The 24,252-nt window shown below is 37.4% G+C and overlaps 3 protein-coding genes across 5 annotated transcripts in view; 2 read left to right on the forward strand and 1 right to left on the reverse strand.

The window, feature by feature from the left end:
* LOC113532619 (uncharacterized) overlaps positions 1 to 6,059 on the forward strand; it is a 33,807-nt gene extending 27,748 nt beyond the window's left edge. For both annotated transcript variants that reach the window (XM_026924062.3, XM_026924063.3), the window contains exons 7-9: positions 1,712 to 1,845; positions 2,360 to 2,562; positions 2,767 to 6,059. In XM_026924062.3, coding sequence (XP_026779863.2) covers positions 1,712 to 1,845; positions 2,360 to 2,562; positions 2,767 to 3,823 — 1,394 coding nt within the window. In that variant the 3' untranslated portion in view covers positions 3,824 to 6,059. The remainder of the gene's footprint in view (positions 1 to 1,711; positions 1,846 to 2,359; positions 2,563 to 2,766) is intronic.
* Positions 6,060 to 6,225: 166 nt separating this feature from the next.
* Positions 6,226 to 17,471, reverse strand: pigm (phosphatidylinositol glycan anchor biosynthesis, class M). Of its 2 annotated transcripts, none has more exons than XM_026924478.3 (5): positions 17,062 to 17,471; positions 14,486 to 15,012; positions 11,040 to 11,298; positions 7,633 to 7,734; positions 6,226 to 6,415 (listed from the first exon to the last, which is right to left on the reverse strand). In XM_026924478.3, exons 1-5 carry the CDS (start codon positions 17,239 to 17,241, stop codon positions 6,245 to 6,247), a joined length of 1,239 nt encoding a protein of 412 aa, XP_026780279.3. In that variant the 5' UTR covers positions 17,242 to 17,471; the 3' UTR covers positions 6,226 to 6,244. The 2 variants fall into 2 exon arrangements, with proteins under 2 accessions (XP_026780279.3, XP_034154010.2); XM_034298119.2 differs by having other exon boundaries at positions 17,034 to 17,471.
* An 899-nt stretch (positions 17,472 to 18,370) lies between these two features.
* Positions 18,371 to 22,324, forward strand: mrpl17 (mitochondrial ribosomal protein L17). Its single transcript, XM_026924479.3, has 3 exons — positions 18,371 to 18,769; positions 21,646 to 21,714; positions 21,867 to 22,324. Exons 1-3 carry the CDS (start codon positions 18,596 to 18,598, stop codon positions 22,125 to 22,127), a joined length of 504 nt encoding a protein of 167 aa, XP_026780280.3. The 5' UTR covers positions 18,371 to 18,595; the 3' UTR covers positions 22,128 to 22,324.
* Positions 22,325 to 24,252: the final 1,928 nt, after the last annotated feature.

Consider the following 24,252-nt stretch of genomic DNA (forward strand, 5'->3'; position numbering starts at 1 on the left):
CAAGTATGCCCTGTTAGACTGATTGTTCAAATAATTAATAGCACTGAATGTCTACTCTTGGTCTGAGCTCTGAGTTTTGCATGTGTAGACTGCATTTGTTGTTAAAAAGGATAAACCAACAGGAAGTGAAGTGACTTGTGGTAACCCATACTTAGAATTTGTGCTCTGCGTTTAACCCATCCAAGTGAACACACAGCCGGAGCAGTAGGCAGCCTTTTTTGCTGCAGCTCCCAGGGAGCAGGGGGTTCAGTGCCTTGCTCAAGAGTCTCACCTCAATCGTGGTATTAAGGGTGGAGGAGAGCGCTGGTCATTCACTCCCCCCACCTACAATCCCTGCCGGACCTGAGACTCGAACCCACAACCTTCAGGTTCACCTTCGGGTTGCAAGTCTGACTCTCTATCCATTAGGCCACGACTGCCCCCAATGAAGACCATAGAACTCTCTATGGGAGAAAAGCAAGTCATTTTGAAGCTGAGAAAAGAGGGAAAATCAATCAAAGCCATTGCACAAGCACTGGGTGTAGCCAATACAACAATTTGTCCTGAATGTCCTGAAAAAGAAAGAAACCACTGGTGTACTAACAACCAGATATCGAACAGGTCAGCCAAGGAAAACAACAGCAGCTGATGACAAAAACATTGTGAGAGCTGTGAAGAGAAACCCAAAAACAACAGTCAGTGACATCACCAACAACCTCCACAGGGCAGGGATGAAGGTATCACAATCCACTGTTCGAAGAAGATTTCAAGAGCAGAAATGTAGAGGCCATACCACAAGATACAAACCACTCATCAGCATTAAGAATTGGAAGGCCAGACTGAAATACAGAGATTTCGCGAAGAAATACAGAGATGAGCCACAGATGTTCTGGAACCAAGACTTACCTCTACCAAAGTGATGGAAAGGCCAAAGTGTGGAGAAAGAAAGGATCTGCTCATGATCCAAAACATATGAGCTCATCGGTCATGCATGGTGGAGGAAGTGTCGTGGCTTGGGCTTTCATGGCTGCTTCTGGAATGGGCTCACTAATCTTTACTGATTATGTAACTCATGATGGTAGCAGCAGAATGAATTCAGAAGTCTACAGACACATTTTGCCTGGCAATTTATAGCCACTTCATCATGCAAGACAATGACCCAAAACATACTGCTAACACAGCAAAGGACTTCATCAGGGGAAAAAAGTGGAAGGTTTTAGACTGGCCAAGTCAATCACCAGACTTTATCCCAGTTGAGCATTCATTTCACCTCCTGAAGAGGAGACTGAATGGAGAAACCCTCGAAAACAAACAACAACTGAAATAAGCTGTGGTACAAGCCTGGAGAAGCATCACAAATGAAGAATGCAACAGTTTGATGTTATTGCAAGCAGGGGATATGCAACCAAATATTAGGTGGCATTTCTGTTCCACTGAAAATTGCTCACCAAAAAATTGGGTAGTCTACCACCAAAGGTGCCGTGTTTAACACATCTAGATTTCAATATCATGAAATGAAAGCTGAAATTCTGATCTCTCATGTTCCTCTTTTTATCTCAAACCCAAATGTCTTCAGTGCATAGCAAAAAAAAAGAAAAAAAAAGAATTGGCCTTGTTGTTCCAATACTTTCAGAGGGGACTGTATGTCACAAAACGCACTATGTTATGCAATTTATACACCAATGGCTGACGCTGAGAAATAACTTTTATTACTCAACTGTGTGTTTCACAGGGGAAGATTTCGTGGTTAGCAGTTTATTCCACTCCCAGAAGGCACCTGGTGTTCCTCCAGAGTTTTCTTCTTTCCTTAACCGGTGTTTCATCTCGAGAGTGCGCTGTCTGCGGGACAGCACCTCAGGATTTCTTGTAAGTGATGGCCAGCTTAGCCCTGAGAGATTTCTTTCATGTAAATCTAGATTTAATCTAGAACTTAAATAGTTGTTGATGTTGATGTAATTATGTTGTTAAAGGTAGTACGAGTTACTTAATCTCTCAGTTTTACATAAATACATAGATTGTTCTTAAAAACAACACAGGATGGCATTAACATATCCTTTTATTGTATGTTTACTCCACTCTACTACTAAATCAGAGAATGCTTTGGTGAAATTTGAATCCTTAGAGAAAAAAGAATCATTTGCTCTAATGGGATACCTCAGTATTCATTATCCCATCACAATCAAGCATATGAAAAATCAATCCTGCACAATTTAGAGTAATTTGCTGATTATGATTTGACTGAGTAAGAGGAATGTATGAATCAGTTAATATGAATCCACTTACTTGCTGAAGACAACATGAGAACATGTTTCTGAGGTTATTCTTGTTCTCTGAAGATAAACATTTGACCTAAGTGTATCAATATTTTTTGTCTTTTAAGACTATGCAATTCCAGGGGCATCTAAAGTTCTTGTATGGACAGAAGAAGAAGACGGCATCTGGCACCTCCTTACCCCCACAGCTGGCTCTGTTCTGTGTGGCCATGCCTCTGCTCTTGTCCTCCATCACAGAGATGAAGACGAAAAACACAATAATAAGGGGCAAGCACAAAATCACAGGCAATAACATGTTCATAGATCATAGGTATGCCTCACTGTCTTATCTTGAGTTATTGCATAATTTAGACTACACTGAGTCACTTTTTTTTTTTATTAATTCATGAAACAATGGAAAATTGCTATTATACACAGATGTGTTCTTACTAAACAGTGTGTCTTTTAATGTAAACAAATCGCCATTTTAAAATGCTTAAAAATCTCCATTTTATAATGCTTTTCTCACCTGCAGTGACAGAGAAGAGCACTCAAGAAGGCACTCAGTGATGAACGAAGGCAGAGACACACTCTCTCTGAATTCTTCCACTCCGGTAGCCACCTTACTCCACCATACACCCTGGGCACCATTTTCCAAAGAAAATGTCAAATTCAAGAACGAGGACTACTATAGTAAGGAAGAGCCTCTCAACGTCTGCAAGGACTCTTTAGGTGGCCAGAAAGCCCCTGACTTGGACACAACATTGCCTCCCAGAGGCTCTTATGGGCCCTTCTGCACTGGTCATGGAGTCAACTTGTTGCTTGGTGGTAGAGTAAGCAAGCATGGTCACTATGGGAAGCCCAACAAAATATCCCCAGTGTATTACAACAGCACGGCAGAGCTTTATATTCCAAAAATCTATGGGAGTCTTCCACCCCAAGAAGTGGTGGAAGGTAATTATGTGGACATCAAAAAAAGTGAAAATGCCTGTTTTGAGGGCCAAAGACAAGTCTGTGATGCACATCTGATAGCTGAGTTACCAATCAAGGTAGAGCAAGACTCTGATGCTGAAAACGAACGTGACTTTTATGACCAGGCTTGGACAGACCGAGAGCATAATCTCAGCTCTTATGATGGCCTACAAATGAAAGCAGAAGATAGTTACTATGAACAGTATATGCCTTGCCAAAAAAGCACAGGGAGTAATGGACAACAGTACAGTAGCCAGTACTTAAATGCCTTTGGAACAACTGCACAACCTCTAAAGTGTGTCCTTGATAAAGATCCAGAATATCTCCGTCACCAGAGGCTGGGACACGTACACCCACTCTGCAGTAGCCAAAGTGCTAACTGTATGGACAGCTACAATGCTGGGACTATGGAGCACAAGGGCTTCATACATCAGGATTACAAACTTGGCTATCAGTTCAAAGGACAAGGACTGCTTCATTCCATCAAGCGTGAGCCTATGGATTCTCCACCCTGGCATGAAAATGAATATGAACAGATAGGTGGGCAATGGAATATGATGCCAAATTGTATAATGAATCTAGGGCAGCCCAAAGCTAATCCATATATCTTTATGCAATAATGTGACATGACAGTCTGCCATGTGATGGCTACCTCTGTTATCATTATTGAACCAAAGATAAAAGATGCTTAATGAAACTCTTAGCAAACACTTGTGGTTCATATATTAAAAAAAAAAAAAAAAAGCTCAACTTCTTCAGGATAATTACACAAGACATTTATAGTTACAAGTGCTTTACATGTCAGGATATGGGGCAGGATTACATTGTATTAAATAAATGTTTGTATTAAATTTGCATTTTAATCAAGTGTTTTCGTGTTTTTTATGCACTTTTGATAAAATAATATCCTAATATTTGTCTAACTCTCACATTGTGTACATATTAGTATTTGTTGATAGTTCTGAATCTTGATATTTATCCTGCAGTATGTGTACTGTAGTGTGGGAAGAATGTGTTTTACACTGATGTTACCTGTCAAGTGAAATTTAATTACTGTTTATTGCATGCACTCTTTTAAATATTGTAGTCATAACATACATCCAAACAAAATTTTAAATGGTACTAAAAGCATTTCTGCGGCATAGCGGTGCAGCAGTTATGGTGTGGGTTTCCTCCATGTTCTGCGGTTTCCCCACACCTCCTAAAAACATGCTGATATGTGGATTGGCTATGCTAAATTTCCCCTGGGTGTGAATGTGTGTATGTGTGCGTGACATCCTGCGATAGACTGGTGCTCCACCCTGGGTGTATCACTGCCTTGCACAGCCTTGACCAGGAAAAAGCGTTTACTGAAGATGAAGGAATTAATAAAAACATTTAGTTATAAGCAATTAGTTATGTATGTTATTTATTTTGGGCTTAAATTAAATTATTTAAAATGTCAAAGGTTAAATATTCCAAACATATTTCTTTGTGTTTTTATAGAATTACTCATTGGTTTGGGGCCTCGCACAGAGAATTCGGCCACAAGGCAATATATTGATAACCCCTAGACTAGTAGTACTGCTACAAATGTGAAATTTCAAGACCATAACTTGAATAATTATTGAATGATAAACTGATTTGACTGAACTAATTTGACTGGAAAACAATATTGCTCTAAGGCAGCTACCTAATCTCAATTTTACTCAATTCCTCCATTCTATTTTTTTTTTTTTTTACATTTCTGTACTATTTTATACTACACATCCAATTGTATTTTATTTTTATTATCACACCAGAATTACTAAAACCCATTATTACAGCAAATATTTAAAAAAAGGCTTTACTCTTTACTATCTTAGAAAAAAACAACAACCTCAAGATCTAAAGTGATCTAATTATTGGGAAACTCTTGCTGCAAAGTTGAGACTCTAAAACTGCTTGCTACTTTTTTTTTATCTTGTAATTCTCAAATGTGACATCATGCAGAAACAATTCTTGCAAAAACACGTACTATGTCATATTCTACCACAGTTCTGGGCCTAAATTACTAAAGGTTACATTGTGAAAAAACAAATCTATATTTGATAACTACTAACAGGATCTATGGAGAACTGCATCTTTTTGCATTTTGCATGTTTTTTTTTCCTTAATGAATATGCACCTTATGATGCAAAACTGAATTCTGGAAATTGGAATTGTGAAAAACTCCTGTTTATTGTATTGCATTTCTTTGTTAGGTGTGAGGAAAATAATGTATATATTCCCAGTGTATGTACTATGACCAGAGTTGCCAGATCTGAGTGACAAAAGCCAAGTGAGGAAGCAGTATGTAGCTTCTTTGAATAGTTCTTACACTAAGATCCCAAAATGAGATATACATGTAGGCTGTCTGGACCCAGTACACCACTTCTGAGCCTGTTCCCCACTACACAGGGCCACTTCCAGTTGCTCTGAAGCTTGGGTCAGCATCACTTGTGACATTGCAGATTGAACAGCCATATCTGGTACCCTTCTGCACATAGGCTTCCATTGGCATTGTCATAAACCTGCTTTTGGCGGCTACTCACCACCTGCTGCTGCCATGTGAGGGAGTGTACAGTCTCCATCCCAGACTGTAAGTAACACACATAATCCACCATGTCAGCTCCAGAGGGTCTGGCCATGCAGAACACCAGGTCCGCAGATTTTATGGAGCCATGACTGTATAGATTTTTATTCCCCATTGACTAGGCCAAACCTTTTACTTATCCAAATAGTATGTGTTTCCTGAAAAATTACACACTGTGCTCTTTTTTTATATTTGATATATAATTATAAGTAAACATTAAAAACAGAATGAGACCAAATGGAACGTTAACCTTTGTAGCCTACGTGCTACTAGCTTATAACACAGATAAACAAGAAACTGTAAAGCTGACTACTAATAAAGTACTTGCTTTGAATTCTTGCTTTGTTTAAGGCCATTTTGCCACACAATAGAGGCAGAAGTAAGAAAATGAACATACACATATTAAAAACGCTTCAATTTGTTCATTCATTCATCTTCATTCCAGCCTTTATTTCATTTTCTTTTTTTGTTGAACAGCTCTTTTTGGTACGTAATTATTGATGATCTGGACCATTATCACTGTGTTGATGATGAGGAACAGCAGGCCAGCAAACCATATAAACACAAATGTGTTGCGTCCTTCAAATTCCAAGTAGTAAGCAGGTGCCAACCACAAGCCCTGTGAAGGTAACATGAAGAAAGAAAATGTAAAACTCACCACATTTTAGTGTACGCAAAATACCATTCGTAAGACACTTGAAAACAAACACCACTGTCTTATTACACAAATCGTTTTCTTTAACAAGCACTATGGAGACTGTTATTCTTATTATTGTGAACTGAATAAACCGTTTTAGGAGGACAGGGCCTCTAGTTTAAAGATATTTCCATTAAAGTATCAAGAGTGACGGGAATTTACAATTGTTTACAATTGTACACACACACACACACACACACACACACACACACACACACATATATATGTATATATGGTGTCAAACTGCATATAACATTCAGTGATATTATTTTGGCAGCCGGAGCATAAACAACATACAAAACCAAAACTTTTTTTTTAAGAACAAATAATTAAACTTTTATTTATTTCTGTCAGTAGCCACATTTATTTGCAGCCAAATAATCCATTAATAATCCAAATGATAATCGGAATAAACTAATTGATGCTAATCCAGATTACATTTCTATCAAACTGAACAAGGTGTAAAGCTTTTGTGTGTTTAAAAGGCATGCTGGGTGCAACAAACTGATCCTGTGAGGAACCAAGTTTCATGTTACATATATTTAAAAATCTTAAAAGAACAACACCAGAGAAATGATTGAAAAATGCATTCATCAGTGATGCTCGGTAAATAATGCTACCACCTCTCCACTCTTCATTATAGTTGCTTCAACTAATATTTAGGATCAGAATTATACTGGACACAAAAGCTTTTTTTGCCTTATGTTTAATAAAGTAATTTGGAGGACATTTAGCTGTAGACTTATTAAGACACAAGCGACAAAACTGAACACTTGCTAAGCTAATGTTAGCTATATGTTATACAATGACAGAATATTTACTTATCACTGTCACAGTAACACTGACACAACACTGCTCATGGCCATAAATCTGGTTTGAATTACATCTAAAATATCTAAAATGCAAGTCTTTGAAAATTTTCAATTGCTCAAAGGTTTTTTTTTTTTTTTTACACCCCACTAGCCTGCTCTCACCTATCATACAACAGCTACTAGCCATAGAGGGTTAAGGTTAACATGTGATGTAAACAGTTTACTCAGAATCTGCAATCAGAATGAATTCATCACAACTGATCAAAATACCTGCATATCATTTTCCATCATTTTTTTTAAAACATAAAGCATAAGCATATTTCATACCTGGCCAGTGAACCACAACAGCAGTAGCCCAATCCCTTGCTTTACTGTGAGTCTCAGGTGTGGCAGGACCAGAGGCAGTAAACACAGGTACCACAGAAAATACTGCAACAAAGCAGTGTAAAGAAAACCTTCTGTAAACATAGCTGAGATAACAGTTGAAAATATCTATTGGGGGGAATCATGGATTATTAGATGCATTGATGTTTTGTCTTAAATAATTTTATTAGCAAAATATATTTTGTGGGTATTTTTTATTATTTAAATGGCAGATATTTAGTATCACAAAGAGTTTTTGACATTAAGAATCATGTTGCCAATGGCTTTATAATTTAGATTCAAATTTTAATTACTTCAAAGATTTAATATTTAGATTTATTTGAATTTAATCCAGGGAGAATTCTTCCATCTTGCATTCAGTGTTACCGGAAAAGACTCCAGATCCACCACAACCATGACCAGGATAAAGTGCTTACTGAAGATGAATGAATAAATAAAAAGAGGCCATAGATTATACATACATACATTATATATTATATATATATATCTCCACAAAACAAGTTATATTGCAGTTAGTTAAAAAGAAAACAAGTAGAACTCAATGGGGATGCCTCCACCACCACCAAGTCTAGTCCTTCTTGGTACTAATTTGTATGCCACAAATACCCATAAAATACACTTCAAACAGAAAGGACGTTATTGAAGAAAAACTATTTCAGACATTTGACCTTGCTGTGACTTTGGCCCTGTTTGGATCAAGTCCAAAATCTAATCAGTTTATCTGCTGATAATTCCATATAAATCCTACAAACATTCAACCATTTGTTCTGAGATATCACACTATAGAGAATCTCGGATGGATGAACGGATGCACAACCCAAAAACATGAGGCAAAGCTGCATTTTTTATGGCAGAGGCATAAAAAAATGCAGCATGTTACCAAGAAACCATAAGGCGTAAACTCCTCTGTTCTGAAGACTTTCCAATTACGTAATTTCCAAATTACGTAAATTTACAGCTTTAACTCTGACTGCTAACACTGAAGACTTCTTTCATAAATGTTACATAAACGTCTCCTTCACCATATCAACAATTATACATTTTTCTTTGTTAAATAACAGCCATGCTGTTATAGAAAATTAATCAACACCCCCTGACCAAACAGATTTCAGAATTTAAATGTGCTGTGGTATAAAATTATGTATCCATTTTCTAATTACATACAAAGAGCAGAGTATGTGTCCTAAACAGTAGCTATCAATCTCCAACAGACACTTTTTTCAGTGGTTGAATATCAAATACCACACTTGCATTACGGAAGTGGTACAAAGCTACATATACACGCATGCATGCACAGTGGGGCACCACATAACCTATAAAGCTAATGTACAGTGGACTCAGAAAGCATTCAGACTCCTTTATTTGTTGCACACTTTATTGTGTTGTGGATTTGATTTTGAATGGATATATTTGCCATTTTTACCCATCAGTCTACACTTAATCACCCATACTGATGAAAGAAAACATGTTTTTAGAGATTTTCAGAAAATAATTAAAACCAAAAACTGAAATCTCTTATTCACAAAAGTATTCAGACCCATTGCTGTGGCACCTAATTGTGGTCAGGTGCATCCTGCTTGCTTTAATTATCCTTGAGATGTGTCTAGAACCCAACTGAAGTCCACCTCTTGCAATTTGAATTGATTGGACATAGTTTGGAAAGACACACGTCAGGGTCTATAAGGGCCCACCATTTACACTGCATTGTCAGGGCAGAAAACAAGCCATGAGGTCCAAGGAACTGTCTGTGGATCTCCACAATCAAACTGTGGCAAGGCATAGATCAGGGCAAGGATATAAAACAATTTCTAAGGCTTTAAGCGTTCCCAGGACCACAGTGGCCTCAATAATTTTGAAATGGAAGAAGCTTGGCACAAGCTTGAAACTTCATAGAGTTGGCCATGCAGCCAAATTGGGCATCCGGGAAAGAAAGGCCTTGGAGACGGAAATAAGAAAGAACCCAGCAGTCACTCTAAAAGAGCTCCAAAAGTCCTGTGCAGAGATGGACAACCTGTTGGATAGACAACCATCTCTGCAGCACTCCATAAATCAGGCTTTCACGGCAGAGTGGCAAGCAGGAAGCCACTGTTGAGTAAAAAGCATACAACAGCCCGCTTGATGTTTGCTAAATGGCATATAAAGGACTCTGTGGAAAAAGATTCTCTGGTCTGATGAGACGAAAATTTAACTCCCAAGCACTATGTCTGGCAAAACAGGCACTGCACATCTCCTAGCTAATATCACCACTACAGTGAAACATGATGATGGCAGCATCGTGCTATGAGGGAGCTTCGCAGTGGCAGGTACAGGGAGACTGGTAATAATTGAGGAATGGATGGATGCAGCCAAATACAGGGATATCCTTGAAGAAAACGTCCTCCAGAGCGCACACAAACTCAGAGCGAGGCAACAGTTCACCTTTCAACACGACAATGACCTTAAGCATACAGCCAAAACAACACTGGAGTGGCTTCGAGCAAATCTCTGAATGTCCTTGAGTGGCCCAGCAAAAGCCCAGACTTAAGCTCCATCAAACATCTGTGGAGAGACCTGAAGATGGCAGTTCACAGACGCTCACCACTCTGTGTGACGCAGCTTGTGAGGATCTGCCATGAAGAATGTGAAAAACTGCCCAACTACAGGTGTGCTAAGCTTGTAGAGACATATCCAAGAAGATTTGTAGCTGTACTTGCTGTCAAAGGGGCTTCAACAAAATATTGAATAAAGCATCTGAATACTGTGAATAAGAGATTTCAGGTTTTGATTTTTAATTAATGTTTGAAAATCTTTTAAAACATGTCTTCTCTTCATCATTATGGGTTAGTAAGTGTAGACTGATGGGTAAAAATGGCAATTATATTCCATTCAAACACAACACAATAAAGTGCAGAACAAATAAGGGGTCTGCATACTTTCTGAATCCACTGTAAATCCATCTGAGGACTAACTGTTGGTCTAACTGTGTTCTTGCGGGAAAATTTTACTAATCATACACATATTATAGCACTACTGGTAATGTTTGTTCTGACTGTGCAATATGGAAATTATAAGCTAATCAATGTCTGAATGTATTTGATTACTAAATATATTAATCTTATAGCATCAGTTTTACATTAAAAATGTTTGTCACTGTTGATATTCAGTTTTTCTTTTTTCAGATACCTGATTAATATATTTTGTGCACTGACACATAATGACTCATTTTATGCTCAGAGCTGACCTGGAAAATCCAGTCCAGAAATTTATTTATTACTCATCAATTGTTTCAGTACATTAAGAGTAAGAGCAAAAGAAGAATAAAACATTTTGCTGTGCAAAGCCCATGTGAATTATAGTTTATCACGTGTTACCTGTGAGGTGCAGACTTTGTTGAAGCTGACAAAAAGGGCCGTGTTGAGGAAGCAGCAGAGAGGCAAGTCAGCATAGAAGGCCAGAGAGGTAAAGAGCAAAAGTATAACCTGGGGAAGAAAGGTCACTAGACCCAGAGCAAAGCTCCATTCACTCTCCACTGTTAAGTAAAACATGTAGAAGTATGGGGAGAAATTATGACGAATGTCCCGCCTTGTTAAGTGGTAGAAGTAGGTTTCTTGGAGGAAATCCCAGCCATACCTGAAAAATTTAAAGAGAATTTACAGAATTTTAATATTCAGTTTTTAATAAAAACAACAGATCTACATTCTGAATCAGGGTTTTGTTAAAAAAATATTAATGAATAATGGAGTAAATGTTCATTATAACCATCTGAGGACAAACTGCAAGAGTACTAGGGGGTAATATTTAGCAATTAATTGTTGCTAAATACTAATGGAGCTGACATTTTTTTCCCTCCAACTTTGTGTGAGTCTGGAAGTGCAAGTTTAAGGTCAACATGATAATTGGAAAAACAAGGCAACCTTTGTCCAATCAGATTTCACCAGACATTTCACAGGCTTAACTTTAAGCAATGGTCATTAATTTAAAAGGCAAAAATTAACTTGGAGGCATTTACATCCTTTTGTGATGTTCTACAGCACTGACAACATTACTATCAACTGACATATAAAAGCACTTCAAAATCAGAAGCATATAGTGTTGCCAGATCCAAATTAAAAAGAAAGACAAAGCCAAAGCCAACCACAGGCAGCAGACTAAGGACCACTTCAAGTACACAGACACCCGGCGCATGTGGTGAGGTACACTATCTGGCCAAAAGTACGTGGACACCTGGCCACCACACCCATATCTGGGTCTTCCCCAAACTGTTGCCATAAAGTTGGATGCACACAATTGTCTAGAATGTCTTTGTATGATTTATCAATAAGATTTCTCTTCACTAAGGAGCCCAAATCTGTTCTAACACGACAACGCCAACAAGCACAAAACGAGGTCCATAAAGACATGGTTTCCAGAGGGTGGTGTGTAAGAACTCGAGAGGCCTCCTGACCTCAACCTCACTGAAAACCTTTGGGTTCAATTGGGATTGGGGTGTTATTATACACTCCAGTCACGATTCGATTCACAATACTGGTTTCATGATTCATGATTCAATTCAATTCTTAGAATATTTTTACAAAATTTGAATGAAGAAAAATTTGGACTGAAAGGACTCTTTTTTTTAAATTTCTGAATCATAAACAAGACAAAATAATGTGCATTTTTGTCTGTATAAAACTAAATAAATCAAAAATTGCTATGAACAGAGGTTTTACTATTGTAAAAAAAATGTACTACAGGTTCACAATATCTTAAAAATAAATAAATAAATTTATAAATTCTCCCCAAAATTTGATTGAATAAACAAAGTCTCTGACCTAGGGAAAATGATTGATTGAAACAATGAGCTCTGTAGCACCTGAGGCGTCATTTTAACTGGAAATAATGCCTCAAAGTTGGCTAAAACACCCGAATTCCGTGGCCTTGTTCTCAGGCACTATAGACTGTTGTGGCACAGGGCTGTTGTTGTTTGAAAGCTACTGAAGAGGTCTCTTTAACTGTTGTAGTGTGGCTGTGTAACCGTATAACTCATAACGCAGGCCGGTCATCGCGAATTGAAGCTATAGGGTCCAGGGTGTTCTCTATATATTTCATGGGTTGTGCAGATTAGGACCTCTGGTGTTCAAACAGTACAACTGCATTAGATGCATAATTAATAAAATGCTGATTCCCACAATGTGAATTCTCAGGATGCACATCAGGAAATTTTTGCACACCTCTAATGGGAATGCTGACTGAGTGTCAAGACTTCTCACTCATCATTGTCCAACCTCACTATTGCTCTTGTGGCTGAATGGGTAAATCCCCACAGCCATGTTCCAAAATCTAGTGGAAAACCTTCCCAGAAGAGTGGAGGCTGTTATAGCAGCCAAGTCCATATTAATGCCCATAGATTTGGAATGCAGTGTTCAACAAACACATATAGATGTAATATTAGTGTGAAGGTGTCCACATACTTTTGGCAATTTAGTGTATCTAGTCCATTACTGATTATAAGAGCAACAGTTATGCCTGTCCCTCCAGAGGAATCAGCAGGGACAGAAACCCTAATGGCATTGCTGAAAATAAAGTACTGTGCTAAATTGGTCGCATAAGTTTTCACTAATCTTACATGCACAGACCACAAACATCATTAAGCCTGCAGAAGATGCAATGGTCATTAGACTTATTTCTGACAATGAAAAATCAGATAAGAGAGAGTAGCTGCAGAGCCCTGTGAGACATTGCTCAGAGAACAACTGACTTTTAACACCAGCAAAACCAAGGAGCTCATTGACTTTAGGTAGTTTAGATGTAATGGCTATGCTTTAGTCGTCATCAGTGGATACCAGTGAGAGTCCTGCTTTTGTTTCCTGGTTCCACATCTCAGAGGAACTCTCATAGGCAGTAAATACCAGCAGAGGCTGTACTTTCTGAGAAGGCTCAAGAAAGCCAAGGTGCCCCAATAGCCACTGGTGACCTCCTACTGCTGCAACACAGACAGAATACTGTATTCTATTCTGCTATAGTTGCACATAAGCCAAAAAAAAAATTCTGCAGCGGGTTATCAGCTGTGCTTAGAAAGTCATCAGGACCAACACCTGCATGGATCCCAATCACCCTTGCCATCCAGCAGGTGGTACAGGACCATCTCCTCATGCACTTTCAGACTGAAAAACAGAGCTGCCAGAGCCACCATCATAATGAATTGAACTGACCCACTAGAATTAAATCCTCTATAACTGTCTATCCCACATGCACAAACTCTTAACACCAATGCACTGCACTAAACACCAATAAACTACATGGATGAAGCAGACATGGAAGTTACATCAACGCTTGTTTCTGCCACTGATAAAATGCTCCTGACATGTAAAAACAGTTTTAATGCTGTTTTCCTACTGTTCCATTGCAATATTGTACATCTAACTGTAAAGTCACTACTGTATTACTTGTACTACTCACTAATGCTGACTTTTAGAACTTGCACATACAGGATTGTATATTGCACATTATGTGTATACTGTAGACTTTCTTTATTCATGAAACAATGGGAGATGTAAACCTAATTACATTGTAATTGTATGATGACATATTCTATTCCAACTTTGGGAGCTGCCACTCAAAGTGTAGAAAATTGACAAATTTTCACACTAGAAATTCTGTACTTTTTAATCTTATACTTTTAATCAAACTATGAAGCAATGTTGGTTCATTGGCCAAGCTTCCTGGCCAAGCAAAATGAGTTTAATTTCCAGCTGTTTCCAACAAAATGAGTTTAATATAGCCAAGATGTCCCAGTTGGCTATATTCTTTGTTTTTCCCTCACCTTATTTTAACTTACATGCAATAAAAAGTCAAAGTCAGTCCAAGAAACACAGCTCCTGCAACGACAGCAAATAGAGCCAGGTCCTTACTGAAAAGGTTTTGGATAACCCTAAAAACACCTCTGTAATTTTTCTTCGATTCCTTGTGATTTGATATAAAGAGGGCGATGGGAAGGGCATATATTACTGTATAGATTTTCATATGGACAGAGAGACCATAGAGACATGCTGCTGTAAAATGTCTCTTCAGTTGTAAACACAGGAGAGTGGACAGAACCAGAACAGCCAACAGTGCTTCAGCATTCCCACGCGTTGATACACCAATCGGTAAAGGATTCAGAAGCCAGAGAGCTGAGAAACGACAGGCTGCATCACTGGATAAACCTCGAAGAGTCAGTATGTGGTATAAGAGGACACCAGAGAGTACATCACAAATCACAAAGAGCAGCTTCCCAAAGTGAGAGGTCAAGTAGATGCTAGGTGATAACATCCACGCCAGGAGTGGTGTATACCGGTAGGTGGACCTGTTGTATGGAGACTCACCCTATGAATGCAAGAAGGTTATAATCAAAACATGGTTTCAAAGCATTTCATTTCTTAAACATTAGTATAACATATGGAAAGGAAAAACATTTGTACTTGGGCTCAAAAACTTCATTTAAGGCAGAAGTGATGAAACCATTTTAAAATGAACATGAAGCAGGTATGGAGACCTTGAAATGATTAGCAGCTTGAAATGATTTATTTGTACTGAGGTGAGGTGTATGAAGTGGCAGTAGTCCCATGTGCACAGCAAAGTGAAATGCAATGCACAGGGGAATTCTTACATTCACTTCTGAACAAAGTCATCATTTAAGTCATAAAACACAATCCCCTACTGATTGTTTTTCACTGAAGAGATAATACGATAAAAGAGCAATGCATTGTAGGGTTTGCTTTTTACTGTGGAACATTTTCTGTATGCCACTAATGAAAAGCAATACACATTGTGCATTGTAATTCACAGAAACAGAACCACACAGTAAAATACAATGCACTGGCATGGATTGCTTTTAATGGTGGATAATATTCACCTTTTAAAATGATCCAGCTGTTTATTTCTTAAGAAGATATACCCTGATGATTGTTTTTCACTGAAGAGATCAAGCAATGTAAGAAATAATCAAATAATGCTCTTAACGTTTATAGAATTTTGCTTTTCTTTGTAGCATGTTGGCCTTGTGTTACTAATGAAAAACTCATTATCTGGAATGGAATTTTCTCCATACTCTGGACTGCGTATAAATCATACCACATACTCTTTCTAAGTGACATGACTGCACTGAAAGCCTTTGCGTGGGCTTTGTTTAATCTGTCACTGTTGAAAACATGTTACATTGCTGTCTCTGCTGCCACCTCTAGTTCCTACCTGCATCATGCACGATGACAATCAAACACAGAGAAGAACACAGCATTAAACATGAAACATGAAACAGAACTAAACCAAACAACTCCCTAGTTTTGCCTTTGCACTGCTGCACACTGATAAATACTGACAGTGTAAGTGATTTTAAGGAAAATTCATTTTCAAAAATATCTTTCTAAGAAAAGAATTTGCAGAATACAACTTTTAACTTTTGGTGTATATCTTGACCAGTTTGTCTGTTTTTTAAATAGTTTGTTAATACTGTGAAAGCGTGAAACTGAGATATTTTTAGAGTAGGTTATCATACCCTGAAAAATTTCAAACTGTAACACCTTTACTAAACAACGACACAAAATGCCTGAAAATAAAACAACGTTGAGCCTTTAATAGCCTTAGACAGACGTGTCAGTCATTTAGGGGACCCCAAGCTAAAAGTCTCTGGAATTCATGTTTTCAGGATATTAAGTGGGAGAAAGCTTTCATGGTTTCTAGGAGATACAAGATTCGAGAGGTTTCATTGAAAATTATTCATTGTATTTACCCAGTAAACCCAGATCATAAAAAGATTTAAGAAAGATATTGATCTGACGTGTGTTTTGTAATTTAAATGACGAGAGTATTCCTCATCTCTTCTTTTTTTGTATTTGTACTAAATTGTTCTGGTTTGACTTTGAGGTTTTCTTTAAGGAGATTACTGGAGCTGACATTATTTTGGAAGATAATTTTTTAATGACAAACCTTTAGAAAAGAAATTTGGTTTTGTTCTTAATTTATTATTTATTATTTACTATTTTAGGTAAATATCATATTGATAAATGTTGAAGGTCAAAAAATGTACCAAACTTTGTACAGTTTAAGTTCGAGCTTTATCATTATCATTATCTTATCATCTCATTATCAAAAAAAAAAAAAAAAAAAAAAGCCTATAGACTGCTGTATAGACTTGATTTTTTTTCCATCTTAAAGACTTTTGTACTTGTGACTTTGGATTTAGTGATTAATGTTGTAATGTTGCTTAAACTTCAATGTATACTTTAAATTTTTTTTTTTAAATCTGTGCTTTGCATTTGTTCTGTGAGTTGTGACTTTAAATAATGCACTGACTGAAAAAAAAATTAGAACAAGGCCTTTAATAGCCTGCTTCCCTCACTACATCTCACCTGTCATTTCTCCTACAGAGGAACTCACCTGCGTTACAAGTCTGGATGCGTCTATAAACACATGATAGTCGATATCAGTGTATTTAACCACCATGGTTTTGTCTTGATAAATCCCAAAGCCAACCAAACATAAACGGATAACAAATGCGACGCTGTACAGCGTCCCAAACTTCAGTAGTTGGGATGAAAACATGTTACCACGTGACATAACCCAATTCACTGACTGTTAGTAAATCAGATAATCCAAATCCACAATCCAGTGCGAGCTCCATTAATCTCACTTCATCTTCGCTTAAACATGTCAGCCACATGCACGATTCATGTTTAAGTAAACTTTCAATAAATCTCACTCAATTTTAAGTCAAGTTAAATGATACACCAGAAACAAGGGGCAGGTTAACTCGTTTACTTCCTGGTGAAGCTTGCAGTAGTAGTAGTCGTAAAAGTTTTATTTTTCCAAAATAAAAGTCACATATCGTTACTAATCCTAAGTGGTGGCGGAAGGCTGATTAGAGCGAATTTCATTTTATCATTAGCTAATTTAGCATTTTGTTAGCATTTTGCTAATAAAAACGAAAAGCACAGGTACTCACTCGAGAACTAGATACAAATATAAAGCAAAATAAACGTGTGGTACCACGTATTGTTCTTTAAAGAAATTAACATCATTACATGACATATAATCACTACAAATCTTAAAATTTGTTATATATCAAACTTATTCTTTGAGTCTGAAACCAACAATTAATGTGGACACATAAAAAAATCAATAAAAGTGGGCTGCAATAAGCAGAGGCTCTTAGTCAGAGTCAAAGTCAGCTTTCTTGTCATTTTTACATTAAATATGGACAATAAATGCAGATAATAATAGCGTAAGGGACAAAAAGCAAAAGAAATGAAGAAGGTTGGGCCAGGAAAAGAACCAGGGAGGGTTGGAAATGAAGAACCTGTGTTCACTAGATTGTGAGCAGGATCCTGGAGTCTACATTCCAGGCTGAAGTGATTGTGAAGTGTAATATGGGTAGGTGTGATAGCAGTGAAACACTGCAACCAGGACAAGACTGGGAGAGAAACTGAGATGTAGTTTGAGAGAAATAGGTATTGAGCAGCTCGAAAAGTCTTCTACATGACTGATCACAAAGGATTAGCACAGCACTATATATATATATATATATATATAGACAGATATATGCTTAATGGATACAGGGAAGGTAAACAGGACAGAGATTAAACAAATGGAAAAATGAATGTTTTGACAGCTGTACCAACTCCAGTCCAGTAGGTGGCGGTAAAAGACCAAAACGGTTGGATGACAAACACCTCAATTCGAAGAAAATACACTATACAGTAGTGCGCATGCGCGGCGCCGGAAGCGTGTGTACGATTAGGTTGTTGCTGTGGAGAGTTTTAAGACAAATCTAAGTTGGCTATCTATTTAGGGATACCAAATACGTAAGGTTGATATTTGTCACGTATAAATATATAAATATAGATATATCCAGATCTAGGAAGTGTTTCCTTGAGATTTTGTCAGACGGTGTCCTTCATAGTACCTTCGCGAAATGCGTCTCAGTGTCCGCGCGCTGGTGTCGCATGGGCGCGTGGCTCGGCGGATGGGCCTCGGGCCTGAGTCCCGAATAAACATGCTCCGGAACATCCTTACGGGTTTGGTTCGACATGAGAGGATCGAGACTACACGAGCCCGAGCCGACGAGGTTAGATTTTACGCTGAAAAGGTAAGACTTCATGACTCTAGCCAGTGTGCTACCTGCTTGTCAACATAATAACCTAACATTGACTGGTGTCCTGTCAAGCAAAGAGGTGTTACAGTGTGAAATCTCTACAGTGTCATAACTTAGTCAAACATATCACAGTATTAATCGACCATGGTGGTGAAAATGATAGACAAATATATAAAACTATACAAACTTACAGGAATTACAGCACTTTTTATATGAGCCCCCATCCCTCTTTTAAGGGACCAAAAGTAACTGTGCAAACTAATAATCATAAATACTTGGTTGCAAATCCTTTGAGGTCAGTGGCTATGTTTACATGCACATCAATATTCAGACATTAATCTGAATTTTTGCAGTATTGTAATTAGTATTGACTCATGTAAACACTGCAATCCGATTGCCCGATTAAGACGATATTCTGATTCCCCAAATTCCAATTCCCACCCTTGGAATATGGCTTATGTTTATTTGGAGATATGCTGCATATAACCACCTTATTCAAAAAATCCACTGAAAGGAGATATATGCACAAGGAATTGTGGGTGCTAACAGATGCTTAGATGTAGGCTAGGTATTTAGGAATGGAACTCAGGCATACTTATAACAACCATGTATACAGGAATATAACAATGTCTGTATGCATATAAACATTGCATTCAGAATATGGCTGCAACCCGAATATAGACCTTAAATGGAATTTGATGTGCATGTAAACATAATTAATGAGTAAAGCTCCTGTCAAGCAAAGAGGCGTTACAGTTTGAAATTTCTACAGTGTGATGACTTGGTCAAAACATACCACGCTATTAATCGACAACGGTGGTGAAAATTATATCGCCAAATATATAAAAACCAAACAAACTTAGAAATTATGGCACTTTTTATATGTGCCCCCACCCCTCTTTTAAGGGACCAAAAGTAATTTTACAATCTAACAATCATAAATACTTGGTTACAGATCCTTTGCAGTCAATGGCTGCTTGAAGCCTGGAGCCCATAGACATCACCAGACACTGGGTTTCTTTGCTGGTGATGGTCTGTTCTTGATCTGGCCAACTGTTGTGAAGGGGGTTTCTTTTACCAGGGAAATAATTCTGTCATCCACCACAGTTGCTTTCTGTGGTCTTCCAGGCCTTTTGATGTTCCTGAGTTCGCCAGTGTGTTCTTGCTTTTTATGAATGTACGAAGTAGTTGTTTTGGCCACACGTAATGTTTTTGCTATCTCTCTGATGGGTTTGTTTTGATTTTTCAGCCTAATGATGGCTTGCGTCACTGGCAGTGACAGTTGTTTAGATTTCATATTGAGTGTTAACAGCAACAGATTCCAAATGCAAGTCAACTCTCACCCTTTTATCTGCTAGCTTGTAAGTGAAATAATGAGGGCATAACACACCTGCCTCTGGAACAGCTGAGCAGCCAATTGTCTGTTCGGTTCCTTAAGAAGGGGGGGCCATATGTAAAAAGTGCTTTAATTCCCACACTTTTCTCCACATAGAAATTACCCTCATATTAAAGCTGAAAGTCTGTACTTTGACTTCAACTACAGTGTACTGTGGTACACAGCTAAAATAACAATAACTTTATCAGTGTCCAAATATATATGGACCAAACTATATGTAGAACACGATAAGCCATAGAGTCATCACGAGTATATTATGTGGCTGAGAAAAACAATTTGGAAAACTGCAGCAGATGTGGAGGGCTTGTCTGTGTTTACATGGGCCTCCTGTCAGTCTTTTTATAAGCAGCCACTAATGAGCTCAGTCTGTTTTGTAATGTAGCATGTGGTGGAATCCAGTAAGTGCTCAAATTTTACTGTGAGCAAAAAAAATCAGCCTGTGCTTCCAAAAAAGTTAATAACAAGAAACATAGTAAAACTAGAGTAAACACTGGTAGTGCTTTTCCATGATGGAGAAAATTATGACTGGTGAAGGGGACAAAGTTGGATGTTGAATTAGTGATGTTCCTTCTGCAAATGTATGTATTTATGAACTATTTCAATGGCCAGATTTACATACCAAATCAAGCAGATGCATTTTTAATACTTAGAGTATTAAAAGTACTAGTACTACATCTAGATTGGTCATGGTAAATAGTTCACATTGTTAATCATGGTCAGCTCAAAAACTCATGGGAGCTCATTAATAAGAAAAACAGAACAGTCGAAGAACTCTTGACCGTTTTTGCAAATCAGTATGAGCTGAATTACATGTGTTTATAGTGTTATAAGTCAGCTATCAAAATGACCAGGGGGAAATACTAACACCATCAGCCACCCTGCACACAGGAGACAAAGAATTTTGATGCCCACGCTGGCAAAAATGGGTAATTGAGTAACAAGACCATATGTCATGCTGGATAAGTGAAAAGTAATGGTATATCATAAGTAAATGGACGTGCCAAGGGGAGAGCAGTATTGATAATAACAGCATGATTGTGAGTGTCATATTTCCTTTAACAGTTCTGTTACTAATAAATTAATATCAAGTAACTGATATTTCAGACACAATATGGCCAAATACTTTGTTTATTTTTGGTTCATCATTGGAAATAGTTCCCAAAGAAGCCACAGCTGGATAATGCATTGCGTGTTGCCATGCAACGCACAGACTGACAGCCCATACTAGCAACCGTTTCAAGGTAACAAATGATTACTAGAGTTGGAATTTTATGTGGTGAACACAGACAGGTGGAGTGATACATCCCAGTGCTGTTATACTAAATATCTTGTCTTGTCTTATACTAAATATAAATTTCTTGGAACAGTACTTGACAAAAAATCAAAATAGTGGACTGGAGCTAACTGTTGTATAATAAAATTTGAAGTCTTTTGATTGTGGTTGAACTTTTTTTTTTTTTCTTTGTGTTGCCAGTTAATTGACTATGCCAAAAAAGGAGACACTAATCAAAAGTCAATGGAAATGGCAGATTTTTGGCTTACGGTAGGTACTGCTTGTTTATTGTTCACTTTATCTACTTGCACAAAGGGGACCTTAAACTTAATAAGTTTGAGAACTGCTGCACTGTAGAGCATGGAAAAGAAAAGTATACAATATGTTTTAATGGATTTAATACATTGATTTTTTTTTTCCAGGAGAAAGATCTGATTCCTAAGCTTTTCAAAGTACTTGCTCCAAGGTTTGAAAATCAGTCCAGTGGATATACACTGATGGCCCGTATTCCAAACAGGGAGAACCTGGACCGTGCTGCTATGGCTGTTCTTGAGTATAAGGGCAACCCATTCCCCCCCTTGTTTCCTGTTAAACGTACTAATGAACTGAACCTGGTTAACCAACTTCTAAAAGGGTACAGAGAAGAGAAAGCCCAACGGACTACTGAAATTAGGGACTCATAGATGATTATCATCATATTACACTGTTTTGTCTAACGCCAAATGTATTTTGAGACTTGTACTTTCATCTACAGCAAGAAGATACAGCCTTTTTTTCTTTCATACAAAGGTTTGGATATATCATGCCTTTATTTATTTGTGTCATCTTTTGAACTTGGTAATAAAAAGATTTAATTGAATAAAAGTATCTGATAATCTTATTTATTGTGAGTCTTGTATTTTATTGTGTGTGAGTGTGTGTGTGTGTGTGTGTGTGTGTGTGTGTGTGTGTGTGTATATATATAATATATAAAATGTTGTTATATATTGCTTTTCTCCCATAGACAGCTCTCTTCATGTCATGTTGGTTTATCATTTTTAACAACAAATGCAGTCTTTACAAGTGAAACTCGGGGCCCAAACCAAGAGTAGATATTCAGAACTATTAATTGTTTAAACAGTCAATCTAACATGGCACACCTGGGCAACAAGAAACACCTGTCAGTCACATGTTCCAATATTTTGATCACTCAGGTGGGTTCATACAAAGGAGCCATATTCTTAGTTGTTTAATACAACTAGATGTAGATATCAGGAAATTAAAGCTGAAATTCTGATCTGTTGTCTCATATGTGTCTTTTGATCTCAAACCCAAATGTCTTCAGTGTATGGCAAAACAAAGAATACAAAGAACTGGCCTTGCTGTTCCAATACTTTTGGAGGGGACTGTAAAGCATATGGGATATTAACATCTAGGCAAATCATTAAAAAAAAGAAAAACCCTATAAACCTATGAACAATTTGTCTTTGCTTTCCTCAATTAAAAGCGTACAATAGTTTCTGGAACCTGTGCCGATGAAATAGACCCACATAATAGCACATTTAATTAAAATTATTAATTTTCCAGGGGTGTCTGTCCCATTCTGTTTACTAACAGATGCCAAGTCTGAAACTATGAGTGATGAGGAAAAGTAGAGATACTCATAAAAATAATTATTTATTGTTACTGCAGGCTTATGTCTGAAAACTACTTTACTACAGGTGAGATTTTTTCAGTATGTTGTATTATATGGACATGTACGTTAATTATCTTAGAAAATAATTCACTAAAAATCAACTATATGACATTTTAATATTCTAAATGTAGTAGACTGCTAGTGGGATGACAGATTAACTACAGGTTTGCCAGCATCTTCTATTTTTGAATTATTATAATTTAATAATTAGTGAATAATTATATATATACACAAGGCAGTCCTTGGACTGTCTCCAGACAGGCTTCCTGCGAAGGATGCTCCATGGTTTTGCACAGTGTGTGCTGATGTGTGGTGACTATTTGTTTCAAGTTATGAATGAATCAATACTTCTTGTGTGTACTGTTTTTTTTTTTTTTTTTTCAGTTATAGAAATGTAATGTGTTCATTTGTAGGATTTAAATGTAAATTACCTGTACATAAATAATAAAACTGTTCGTTTACACACATGGTACCATCTCTAGCACGTTCCGCATTGGATCTTCAAATCCAAACATAATTTTAGGTTATTTTTGTATTCTGGTGTTTGCAAGTGAAAGCAACTGTATTGAAATTTTGATACTCACTTAAACAATGTTTCCTGATTTCAGTTGAAAAGTCTTCATGCCACAGAAGTAGCAGTATTCTTCCTTGGACTCTTAAAAGACATTTTTAGTCAGCACAGTGTTAACACAATTAATAAAAATGTCCTTTTATCTGGTTATGTGGTTTCTCAGTGTTAAAAAATTTAACTAAAGGTTGGTCAAGATCGGCAGAGGGAGAGGGGAGAGAAGAAACGAGGATTCTGAAACTGACCGTCGCAATCAATTGAAAATACCTACTGCCTTCGGACCAACCGGCAAACTATAGTGTTGACATCGTATTTAAAGCCAGAGATGCTGACACTTGACCGCATGACGGTAGTTCACTGCTACACTAAATTTTGGCTTTATTGCAATAAATAGATATAATGCCTATATTTACTCGCAATACTGTCATCTTTCATGTTTACTGCTTTCAGACTTTGAGATTTATTCCAACTGGTCAATGCCGCAATGCATCACGGGAAGATGTGCTTTTGCAAACGTCTTCAAAAAGATAATAGGCGTCATTTTTGTTTTAGAAGCGTGGCTGTA

Source organism: Pangasianodon hypophthalmus, chromosome 22 (genome assembly GCF_027358585.1).
Source record: "Pangasianodon hypophthalmus isolate fPanHyp1 chromosome 22, fPanHyp1.pri, whole genome shotgun sequence".
Lineage (NCBI taxonomy): Eukaryota > Metazoa > Chordata > Actinopteri > Siluriformes > Pangasiidae > Pangasianodon > Pangasianodon hypophthalmus.

Excerpts from the sequence above, each read along its gene's own strand:
- pigm (XM_026924478.3), bottom strand. The coding sequence starts at position 17,241 with ATGTCACGTGGTAACATGTTTTCATCCCAACTACTGAAGTTTGGGACG. Across the intron at positions 15,013-17,061 it reads CATCCAGACTTGTAACGCAG|GGTGAGTCTCCATACAACAG; the intron begins GTGAGTTCCTCT and ends TTGCATTCATAG. Across the intron at positions 6,416-7,632 it reads TGTTGTGGTTCACTGGCCAG|GGCTTGTGGTTGGCACCTGC; the intron begins GTATGAAATATG and ends TTACCTTCACAG.
- mrpl17 (XM_026924479.3), top strand. The coding sequence starts at position 18,596 with ATGCGTCTCAGTGTCCGCGCGCTGGTGTCGCATGGGCGCGTGGCTCGG. Across the intron at positions 18,770-21,645 it reads TTAGATTTTACGCTGAAAAG|TTAATTGACTATGCCAAAAA; the intron begins GTAAGACTTCAT and ends TTGTGTTGCCAG. Across the intron at positions 21,715-21,866 it reads TGGCAGATTTTTGGCTTACG|GAGAAAGATCTGATTCCTAA; the intron begins GTAGGTACTGCT and ends TTTTTTTTCCAG.